Here is a 12,150-nt window from a genome sequence, read left to right on the forward strand (position 1 = left end):
CCTCCCCTCCCAAAAAAAGAAACCTCATTTTCAAATAAATATTTACTTGGGTAACACAACAGATTATGAAGCAAAGACAGGGGATTGCTGAATTCTTTGTCAGAATTCCATTTTTTAAATTGTGTGGCATTCTGTAACCTTAGGATTTATTTCACCATAACATTTATATGTTAGGCTACCTAAATTGCCATCATAATGAGACAATAAGTGGACAATCTTCCTTTGAGCAAGAACACAAACTGCACTGATAGTCATTGTTCTACTCAGGGCAAGCTATAAGATGACAAAGTACTCACATCGTCTGGAATGGTGGTTTCGCCGATGGGTGCCAGCCTGGAATAGTAACCGACATCGGCATCTTCATCCTCAGCGAGTTTAGAGAGCACCTCCATCAACCTCTCCCGATGAGGGTTGAGTGTAGTAGTGAAGTAAACTGTCAGATAGGAAACATATAAACAAAACATCACAAAAGCTACCAAGAAAGCATACCGGATAATAGCATAACTTATTATCTCCTGGTTAAACCATACCATCAATCATAGATTCATCGACAGGTGTGACTCATGTAGATTTGAAAATATCAGGAAAATATCAACTTCGTAACCAGAAACAGAATCCAATTAAATCTCATCAGCTTTGTAATCTTTGCAGTTATTATCAAGCTGAAACTTTCAATCATGGTAAGTTCTTCTTCAAAGGCATTCCTGGAGATTGCCTCTGGAGAAGATCCTTCTAGAATGAAGATTTGTCTCCATCTTAATCTTCAAAACGAGGGTTTTAGGTCATTTCATATTCACGTATGCAGCCTATTTGAAACATGACCAGACGAAAACAAATGTGTCGCTGAGAGTTATTGATGGGTTGAGTAATCAGTCGTACCAAAAAAAAAAAAAAAAATCCAGCAAAAGAAAATCTCCCTGTATTAATGGCTCTAATGCGTATCACCGAATCTTTAATAATAAATTCATTCTCAATAATTGATTTCATGAGTAGCGGGTTCATCGCAGTCTTCACATTTAGACAGGAAACATTATCAATCGTCAATGACGCGTCACTTCAGAAAAAGTCTTAAGAAATCTATGCTGTCAATTCCAAAGAGGATTATTTTGTTCCCATCAAGTGTTGAGAAGAAGGTCCACTTACCTAGGGGCATGACAGACTGAGCCAACGTCCGAGCCAACGTTATCCTAACATTTGGAATGGGATCTAATGATAGGTCTAACAAGCTCGGCAAAAAATCCATCGCAAACTGATCCATATCCAGCGACTGCTCTTCAATAAATTTCTGACAGATGTGGACGAACCTACAGGATGAAACAAGATGGCAAGTTAACATCGTGAATTCAAGTCTTATAACAATATTTAAACCAGCAGCCCACCTCCCTCATTTGATCTTTTACAGTCCATCTTTGTTCCTCAGATTCAGTTAATAGCATCAATTAAAAATCGGAATGCTTATACATCTCTCGCATACATAATGCTTTGCTTGAAGCTCATTAGTATTAGGCATAAAAATTCTAACAAAAACTGCCACAACATGATAAAAAGTACTCAAAGTACTGTTCCCGGTGGGAGCCTGCAACTTCCAAACTACTTCCAGATATTAAGTAGTGATTTAAATGTTCTGGTGTGGTAGTAAAATGGATCACGAGGTGTCTGGGCCAATACCGACACCCACTGATAATGGTTCGACACAAGTCAACCTATATATGTCGATGAAACTGTGAACAGAGTAACCTGGGTCTTAGTCTGGTAAAGCTTGTGGTACTTACGCTTGTCTCTCGAACCATTTCTCGCTTTGAGCAAATTTGTCCTGTAACTGTCTGATAATGCCATTCATTAGTTCCAGATTCCCTGAGGCAGCCACTATGCGTGATACACGGCTTATCTGAAACAGAAGTTAAAATGCAAAAATTTGTTGCTCACTGGGAAGACGACCATTGCATACTCACTTGAATATCCCTTACATGAAAATTTAAATTTAAAACACTTTCTCTTCTTCTGCTGAGTTCAACAACTCCCATTAACTGTCAAACAATTGGCCATTGACTGATTATGCTTTTATAAGGCATTTACCATGGTTTACATTCAATACACTTAAGCAATCACAGAACTGCCTCTTCCCAGGAGCATAGTCAGTACCAACGAATACATTACCGCCCACTGCTGTTTTAAGTCTGAATTTAAGGATTAACTGCAGGGGCGCACCCACACATCAACTGTGGGGTTCCAAGTTACAAATACATCCACATTTGTTTTCCTTGCAAGATATTAACTTTGAAAGTTACTAGGCGGCGGCCAACATCTGATCCATTGCGTGATATTCCAGTGTCAAGTGAAAGTCTCAAAGGGTTAGCTACTGCTAGTTTTACTTTTTGACAGAATGATGAGCAGCTTATGGACTATTTCGGTAACATTTACTCTCAGCAGCATATGATTGGTGCCCAAGATGACACTTAAAATCTACTGTCATGCATATGTAGAGAAATCATAGCATGCAGTAGCCAAAGGGAAGGAATTAAATTACAAGTTCACAGGTTAACTTATCCATTGAGAACATTTATTAGCACAAGAAATAGAAACGTTTACCTAAAAACATCCACCGTTACATAACTATAGCTTAAAATTGTTCTGTCTAGTTAGCCAATGTAAGCTGTGAAGGGGGCAGCAGAGTTCGTTATGGTTCAAGTGTTGTTAGCTTGCAGGTCCAGGCAAAAGAAAGTGACAAATATGTGTAAAGACCTCCTCCAGGCCTTTCACACCTCTGGAAACATTCATGTTATGTTGAAGAATTTGCATGGTAATCATTTCAAACTATAAGCGCTGTCAATTTGTAGGATGGAAGAAGAGTCCTTACCAGTTTATAAGCCATAAATCTGACATCCGCTACTCTGTCACACGCTAACTCCATGGCAATGTGTAAGATGTTATCGTAGACTTCCCTTGGTGAGTAAAAGTCACACATGTCTATCAGTTGCCTGCAATGATAAGACCAAACAATTCATTAATCAATGTCAGAAGCAAAAATGTTTGTAGATGTTTAAAGCTATGGACTAATACAGATATGATGATATGGATTAATATATGATGATATTTTACTTGGGTTGCAGGATACAGACAACCTCCCCCCCCCCCCCCCCGATTCTGCTGAATAATCAAGGTTGGGTTCAACTCATAGAATAGCATTAGGCCCCAGACACTGACTAGATTACATTTACTCAAACAAAATCATAATAAAGAAAGAGTAAGAGAGTTAATCATAAGAACCCCAGCTGTTTAATCTTTTTGAGTTTGCTACTTTGTGTCTGCCCACACAGAGTAATTGGAAAGAAAGACAATAGTACCTGGACATGCCGTTAATTTCGTCATTCATCAGGATAAACAAGGTTAGACAAAATCATCCGTGGGTTTGCCCACACATAATAACAAGATAATCACTGCTTTCTGGGACACAGATTTGCACTGGACTAAATGCTGAGAAACATACTGATTGGTAACAATCCCAAACAGTTTTCAACCACACAGACGGTCTCTCACATTAGATGGAGGTTGACAAACGATTTCAAAACTTACGACCAAATGCAATTACAAATCTTTATTGAAAGTCTCCAGACCACTTACTCTGCTAGTTCTAGCCGGAACCTCCAATTTCTTTGGTTGTCTGTCGTTAAAAAATCATTCATACGGTTTAAATACTGCTGACGGAGTTGAGGTCTGAGAAGCTGAAATCAATAAGAAATGGAGAATGAAGGTTTGAAGGGTGAAAACGAAGACATTTCGGGTACCAATGAAACAACTTATCATGTGACACAGTGTATGTGTTATCTATGCAAAGGATGACTCGAAGCCAGCACATTCATCTTGATACATTATACTTAAAGGGGGGGGGGGGCAGGCGGGGAATGTACTAGCAACTTCTATGTAGTTATTGAGGTTTTCCAGGTAAGCACCTTTTACGCTAACATCAAACTGTGGAATGCTCTTTTAAGGCTTCAAAGACAATGTTTTGTAAAATGTATAACATTATCTTCTAACTTCATATACACAAGAGAGCACACTTAGACGACATTCAACTACATTTGACAGAAATTGTGATTTATTTCAAAACTGTCATTTTATATTATCAAAGTCTTTTGTATTGTATTGCATCTGAGGACCCAACATGCCAGTCTGTGCAATTAGACTTAATAGTCCAGTCACTTCATTCATAAACCTCACTTGCATATGGGTCATTCCTAAACAAATTTGAAGTGCTATCCCTTCAATTATGCATTACTTGGATTGACAGCATACTTTTACATACAGACAATTCATAAATACAAACTGCCAATCACACAGGAGGTTGCAGAATGGAAGTATGTGTCAGAATAGAATTAAAAACTTAAATTCAAGAATGATGGAGCAAATAGAAATAATCTGGAAAACTGTTTTCCATAGCGTCTGAGGATCAATTGTGATGACCTCATCGAAAGCATCAAGTTTCCTCACCTTAACAAAATCTGCAAAGTGTTTTAGAACGCCTATCCTGACTTCGTCGAGATCCTTCAGGAAACCGTTGAAGATGGGAACGAGATCTAGAGATGTAATTTCATCGCCCAGGATGAGAGCCATCTCATGGATTGAGAAAGCCAGTGTCCGACGTACTTTCCACTGAAAGGAGACAAATATGTACAAATAAGATAACATGATTGACCCTGTTCTTGAGAAGGTTCAGTAGGAGAAGATAAATTGGTCACAAGCCGACCTTACTGAACCAGGTTATGTTTTTTGGAACCCCAAAATGTAGCAGAAATCCACGATACACTGAAAGTGCTTTCAATAGTCCTACTATTAATCCGAAGACAATTGATATCAAATCTATGAGGTTAAACGAGGATGAAGTTTTCACCATGATTCCTTAGAGCCAAAGCTAGAAACGTCAGACGTGTAGGAAAACAGCTGTGGTGGGATTTGGGAACAAATAACAAATATCAAATCAAGTGAGAGTCACTCTCCATCGATGGCTTTATCTCCAAGGAATATCTGAAGACGAGCTGAACTTGCCCATAGCTCCCTACATTATAACCATCTAGAGTAAATATCACGCTACAGTTACAATCCTAGTTTTCTGTCTGTCCATGAACAACTTTTACTGACGAATCACAGTGTGCAATCTCTCTGGCATACATGAACTATTTTAATAATCAAGGTTACATCAACCTTAAAAGCGTTAAGTCAGATCAATTTTACAATGTTATTCCTTAACAACATACCATGTTAACGCAGCATTAGTGTCCCTAGTCAAATTCCTTGTCAAGGACTCCACAAAACTCAAGATTTTTTGGAAAATTTTCTAACTGCAATTTTTACCATGTGATCAATACTTAACAGGAACAGTGTCTGCGAGATGAATGCTAGAGGATCGCACACAGCCATTTTGGTTACTCGCTGCCTCACCCAGAAAACAAATCTTTGAATCAGGTTTCACTTTGACGTTCATTACATTACGTTCCTTTTTGAAGGAACACCTGATAGGACCAAACATACACAAAAATAAGCTGCTCTAAAAGCACATTAGAAAATATGTGAACTCCGTCTGAACATATCAACAACTTACTTGCATGTCTGAGGCTAGGGTGTCATAGACGTCTTTCAAGCATGGCCAATTCTGTCTTCCTAAAGTGAGGGCAACGCCAGGCAGGCTGTACGCACAATGTTTAGCTATCTCTGTGTCTACGGTCTGAGCTCTGGTGGGATCCGTCATCGATAAGTACTGCTCTAGAAGCTGCTCTGGAATAACATTCTGGGAAAATTCAGAAGAGGGTAATTTAGGGGAAATAAGAACAATACAAGAACAATGTTATGTGTGACAGAGGGGACTAACGATAATAGCAACACTTGGGATCTTTAAATGTTGCTCAAGCTCTGATTGCAAAATGCCAAGCATATTTTATACACCTATGAGATAACTAAAAAAGACAATGAATTGGGGCAGGTCATCAGAAGCAATAAGATGGGTAAATTTGTGTGACTTGCTCAGAAGCTGAACAAATGTGGTAATCAATGCCAGGGGCTAAAAACATACTATTTCCGTTCTTTGTATTTACAACCCCGCTTCATTCTCACTCATGTGTGTGTATCAGTAAAATTGAAACACCAACTCACCTGAAATTTCGTGAGAGAGAGCTTGGAGTCACCATGCAGTCCCTGTCTGTCCTCCACAGACTGTGACCAGTACGGTAACTGTTCTTCCATGACCCCGTTGACAAACCCCACTCCCTTATCTTCCAGGGATGCTCCGATCACGTGATTCGTTCCGATGTTCGTCACAGTCTCAGACTCGTAGACGGACTCGTTCTCTTCTGCCCTGTGCACGTTCACGCCTGCCGACTGCAGCGATTCGTGAGTGTTTATGGTTTCTCCTACGGTCGGTTTCTTCCCATCATCATCCTCTTCCTCCTCCTCAATCTCCATTGGCTCGTCTTTGTCTATGCTGCTGGACGGATCTTTCACGTTCATCTGGGCGATATTAGCACTGATACTGTCAATATTTTGCGGGGTCTTCTTCCCATCCTCCTTGGGAGGAGAACTGTCCTTGTCCTCTGTCACGGTGACGGGACTACTGATTCCTGAGTCTGACTGCTGGTCACCATCTTCTGACGGCCGCGATAGGTTAAATGTGGCAGAGCTGACGACCTGGTTGACCAACAGGGATTCTGCTTCTCTTAACTTTTCCTGACTCGTCGTTTCGACTTCGTCGCCACTATCTGAGCTACTCTCTGAAGGAGTAGTAGGGTCTACACTTGATAAAGAATAGTCAGTTTGAGCTTTATCCTTGTCTGTTTTATCATTGGAACTAGAAGATACATTGGCAGGACTATCATCGCTGACCGGAGGGTCCTTCTTCTCACCGACCACTTCTACGGGTTGCCTCCAGTACAGGAAGGAATTAAACTCCGCTTCCTCATCGGCGGCCGGGCCTACGGGTTTTAGACCATCTTCTACGGATGGGTCTCGCGGACCATCTCCCGCAGCGGCCGTGGGTTTGGTGCCACCAGGCGTAAAGTTAACTTCATTGACTCCTGAATACACCTGGACAGGTTTCGCCTGGTCCTGTGATTGTTGGTGGGAGGGTGCCGTTTCATGGCTAGCAGTACTTGTTAGGACGTTGGTGGAAAGTGGAGTTGGATTTGGGGTCTCCTGTTGGATCTCAAATGTATCGGTGTTCGAAAGACATGGGGACTCACCGGCATGGACACCTTCCATGTGATCTTTCTCAGCTTGATCGAAGCTGTGCAAATCGTGTAACCCTTCTTCGGGGTCAACCATACGTATATGTACCGTGCCATCCTGGTTGTAGACCAGTTGAACCCCTGATATACTCGGGTCGGCAAAAGTTGATATAAAAGGACCAAGGTTCTGGAAGGCAGCCATTCTCACCTAAAGGTGGCATAAAACAAAGAAAAATACTGTTTCAATGACCTGTCATGTCTAACGCTGCTTAAACCAAAACACATACTACGTGACTCTCTTTGGATATCAGACTGGCTAGGACAAAAATATGTGGAAACTACCATTATTTCACTTGTCAAAAATATTTTTCTCTTTTGATTTCCTTGTTGACCTTATGGTTTGGTAAAAGTATTTGACAAACGTTCCTTACAAAGCGATTCCCCCGTTCAGAGATGTATCACACACAGTGCTTATTTTATTCTGATGGTTCGAGGACGCTCTGAAACATTATGCATGAAGTTTAAACTCAGTATCAGCTGGGACTGAAGGACAGAGGGGGCTGTATCGAAGGAATAGGCTTCTGTCATTCCCTTCACACACTGACTCAGAAAGACTCTTATTATTAATTCAAGGTGACGAGGAGTCAGTCAGCCAGCAGACTCACCCATCTTGACTGATCACACAACAGCTGAACGAAGAGAGGTGATAGTCTGTCTCTCCTCACAACGCTGGAGACTGCACACGAGACGGTCATGAAACACTCGGCGCATGCCTTACGGACGCCCCAGACACCATCCTGACAGAGAGCTTCAAACCTCGGGAGCTGTTTGATCGGAAATAAAAATGTAATTATCAAGTGTCAAATGTCCGAGGACGTGTTCCTTTCATGTTATGATCCTAGGCTATATTGCTCTCCATCTTTGAAGGAATATTAATGAGAGCATCACACACCAAATTTTTTTACCAAGAAGCATGTGTTAAACTACTAGGAAACATCATGCACTCAAATATTAACATTAACTTAAAAGAATTTGCTATGAAAGCAAATCTGTGACGTAATGATCTTCAAATTTTTCTCTTGAATTGTTTTCTGATACAATGGTATTAATATTATTTTTGAAAGTAGATCAGATGGGCACTGTTTTTCCAGTATATTTACTTCTTCTTGCACAGAAGGTGTTGCGGATAAATTGGGCGAAGAGTGAAATGATAATACTGACCCCGTAATGCCATCTTGGAGGTTGGGACACACACCTTTTGGGTGCACCCTCAACATCCTGCCCAATGGCCATAGTCATAACAACAGCATGTATTTCTGCCACTATTTGTCATCAGACTTAATAATTGAAGTCGCAAGTGACCATTGGGTTGTGCTTTGTGTCATTCAGGCTGAGTAACATTCACTCTTGTAGTGGATATCCCTAAATCTAGCTAAGAGATCATATGATTACACTCATTTCATGTTCCTACTCAGTGCCACAAATTGAACGAATTCCTCCAGTTTCATCTTCAAGCCCTACTTTAAACTTTATTTCTTTCTGGATTAAGAACAACCGCAATGTAAAGCAACAGATCCATCAAGCGCTATATAAATGTTATTTATTATTATTATCACAGAATGCAGCTGTAACTAGTAATGTGACATCACCCCAATTTCACTATCAGGACTAATTCTCTTGTCTTTTTCTTAATTTTCAGACTTACCAATTCCGCCTCTGTGGACTCTTGACCGACGACATTGCAAATATCTCCAATATTAGCAGCACAGACCTACCAAGAGGGAAGGAATAAATCATTTAGTATACAAACATTTTTTCCATATATTGAGAGACATGCAAATCAATGCCAATATAAGCTGTTTTTGTCCATATATGTAACATCAGAACACTCCACACACTTATTGTTGATGTTATCAGTGTGCAAAGTCAGCCAAGTAGCTCTGTCTAAGAAACGGTTCAATATTTGACTGCATGCCAACATTCAGCAAAGTTAGAGCAGTAATAATGCTGCAAAATGACTCTCAATACACAAGAGAATCTTGAGTAGACGTCAGTCTAAATTTGATGGTTAAAAAATTTGATTTTTTGCCAACACTTCTAACCAAAACAAAACATTGGTGGCTCTGTGACGTCTGAATTATTGGAATTTTCTTCCACCAAAATTTATTGTTTGCAATTTAAAAGCAAATTTATTTGTTGAGTAAATCAAAATTGTGGCACTCATTTGTAGCAAGCCAGGAATAGTGCACACAGCTATTTAAGGTCATAACATAATATTCTGATGACAAGACTACTCCATTCTTAACTTCTCTAAAGGTCAATGGAAATCACTATTTAAGAAACATTGCACTGTCATCAGGAATCTGCCTGCTGCTGCTAGAACTGTTCCTCACCAACCCCTCCCCCTTACTCTTGAACCCCCCATTAACAAATCACCCTCCTACTCCCCCCCAAATGTCCTCTAAAATAAATTGTCCATCTGTCACTCATAGAAATAAATCTTTAAATGCTATTCCACTTGCTTATACACTCCCACTGAGAACTCAGTGACCTTAGGGACATAGATTGGAAGGATAGCATTAAAACAATGGAATACCCCAGCAGGGATGACCACCTTACAGAGATCACCTGTGGCATTCTATAACCCTCATCAAACAAGAACAACTCCTCCAGGTTTTGAGGCCTTAAAGAAAAAAACTTCCTTTAGTTAGCTTTGCAACTCAATATTTGTATCATAGTCTTACACAAACCAAGACCAAAGAATACTCTTTACTCCCACTGTTGGATTACCTGTCACAAGGCAACTTAGCACCGCCCACTGATACTTCCCATAGCTAAGCTGCCCTATATTAAGTAGGCTATATTCTACCTCTATATCTAGTAGGCCCTTCTCTACAATTCTACACTATTATTGTAGGATCTAACATCATCAAGATATGAATCCAAAATAAATTTTAGGGCACACCACCCTACAGTAGAAATCTAAGGCAACAAAGGCAGCACAAGGTTAAAATGGCAACTCGCCAATTAGGGAAAACGTTTTCCACTTGCTTCCTTCCCTCCAAAACATGATAAACCACTGAAAGCCAAAAGGATGAATCAGAGGTTAGGTAAATACTCAAATTGGATTTGTCATCTGGTACACAGTATTCTCAAAGGAGGTTTCCTCCCCCCCCCTTCCAGAATCAGGAACCAATTAAACCCTGGTTTAATTTACTTGACCTGAATCTCAATCATGCTGTTTCTAGAACCATAACCCCATCATAATGCTGCCCACTGTTTCGGTCAAGCCAGACCTGTGATACCACTGTCATAATTGGAACATCAAGCCTGTCTTTGTGAATATTTCAGAGATTCCAGTTGTCAAATCAACCGATCCCATGGGCTTTAATATCAGGATTACTTTTTACAATTAGATGAGCAGACTGTAATCATGTAAGCTAACTCTAAGTCCTGGCTAGGCCAGCCACAAGAGTGAATCATGAAAGGAAAGCATCATAGGCTAACCACAATTTGAGAGGGGACAGATTATGTCCAAGAAATCACTATTGGAAGAGTCCTACATGAACCGCATCGGGATGTTAAATTGAGTACTGTATGTTGTCCATCTCATGCTTACAGCAAGTGTGGTGAATGCTGGTCCAGAATCTAGAAGCAGATATACTGATGCACAACTCTTTCCCATCTAGATAAACAACATTTCGCTTAGAAAAAATTTCAACTTTTGATATCAAACGGACTAATGTAAATTCTTTGAAAAGGAATAAATTAACCACTATTCCCATCTGGAACGTACACTTCTATCTTATTGAAGTACAGTGTAGTTCAATTATTCTATTGCTCTGCACCCAGCTTCCCCACCCCCCTCCCACACAGTTGATGTCTGTAGTGCTGGGAGCCTAAGATCCTGTTGCAAATCTTTTAACTCAACATCTTTTCATAGTCCATCCTTCATACCAGATTAACACACACACACACAACAACATATATTAGCAAAACACTGCAGTAATTTCTTCAATTTATTTATCGGAAGAAAAGTAAATGTGTATGGAGAAGTGAAATTCTCACCTTTCTGAGATGGAAATGACTATCTTTACACAGAACGGTGAAGTGTGGGAGGAAAAACCTTTCTGTGATCTCACATCCCGTCAGTGGAGAAACTTTGCTCATAAGCTGCAGAAAAAAGGAAATGTGAGCCAAGTTATCATATAGGTAGGGCTTTATTTATGCAAGAGAGCTGGGTGGTTTGCTGTTAGTTTACTACTCTGAGCTATTGTGACTTTTATTACTCCAATTCACCTTCAAATATGTCACTTTGAATTTCAATATGTTGCTAACTCATCGGATAATTTCAAGTCAAGTTCGTAACAAGAATTCATTGGAGAGTAGGCAATGTAGGGTGTAAGTTCAGTTGAGTAACAACCCCTATATGTATCTCCAGGAACACACACTGATTGTCCATGTTCCATTGCAGGTACTCAAATATTTCCATCTCCCGAGTACCGGTGTGTGTTTGTTACAAAAGTATGGTGAGTTCCAGAGAGGTTTGCTGGTAGAGCTTGACGTATGAGCGGACATTTCAGGATGAGAGACAGAGTAGCAAGATCATCTTTGAAAGTTACAATCTCACTACCCATGTCTTTCACCTGACTTGTCCAAAGCTTTCTCCTTCCTTTTGGAATAAACCATCAGCGCTGTCTTAAGACTCGCCCTGTAAACTAGTTGTGTTTTCTACCTTCAGACAAGGAAACCCAGTGAAAGCACAGCAATGTTCATAATGGTCTTGTAGTCATAGTTTCTTTAACTCCTGTCTACATCATACAGCTGTTCTGTTCTCTTGTCATGTTGAAAGCAGACTGCCGAATCTGGTGATTATGCAGGGCTTGTAACGATGACGGAATTCACTTGTTTTTCTCTCGTGAATTCGATTTAGAAGACA

General features: G+C 40.2%; 1 protein-coding gene across 1 annotated transcript in view; it reads right to left on the reverse strand.

The window, feature by feature from the left end:
* Positions 1–12,150, reverse strand: part of LOC139963713 (serine/threonine-protein phosphatase 4 regulatory subunit 1-like) — a 60,590-nt gene that overhangs the window by 2,714 nt on the left and 45,726 nt on the right. The window contains exons 6-16 of the mRNA XM_071964798.1: positions 11,280–11,384; positions 8,917–8,982; positions 7,877–8,035; positions 6,145–7,419; positions 5,597–5,782; positions 4,489–4,650; positions 3,622–3,722; positions 2,858–2,978; positions 1,773–1,888; positions 1,144–1,304; positions 297–433 (exon numbers count right to left, since the gene is read on the reverse strand). Of these exons, the coding sequence (XP_071820899.1) occupies positions 297–433; positions 1,144–1,304; positions 1,773–1,888; positions 2,858–2,978; positions 3,622–3,722; positions 4,489–4,650; positions 5,597–5,782; positions 6,145–7,419; positions 7,877–8,035; positions 8,917–8,982; positions 11,280–11,384 (2,589 nt within the window). The remainder of the gene's footprint in view (positions 1–296; positions 434–1,143; positions 1,305–1,772; positions 1,889–2,857; positions 2,979–3,621; positions 3,723–4,488; positions 4,651–5,596; positions 5,783–6,144; positions 7,420–7,876; positions 8,036–8,916; positions 8,983–11,279; positions 11,385–12,150) is intronic.

The sequence above is a fragment of the Apostichopus japonicus genome, chromosome 3 (assembly GCF_037975245.1).
Source record: "Apostichopus japonicus isolate 1M-3 chromosome 3, ASM3797524v1, whole genome shotgun sequence".
In the NCBI taxonomy this organism is placed as follows: Eukaryota; Metazoa; Echinodermata; class Holothuroidea; order Aspidochirotida; family Stichopodidae; genus Apostichopus; species Apostichopus japonicus.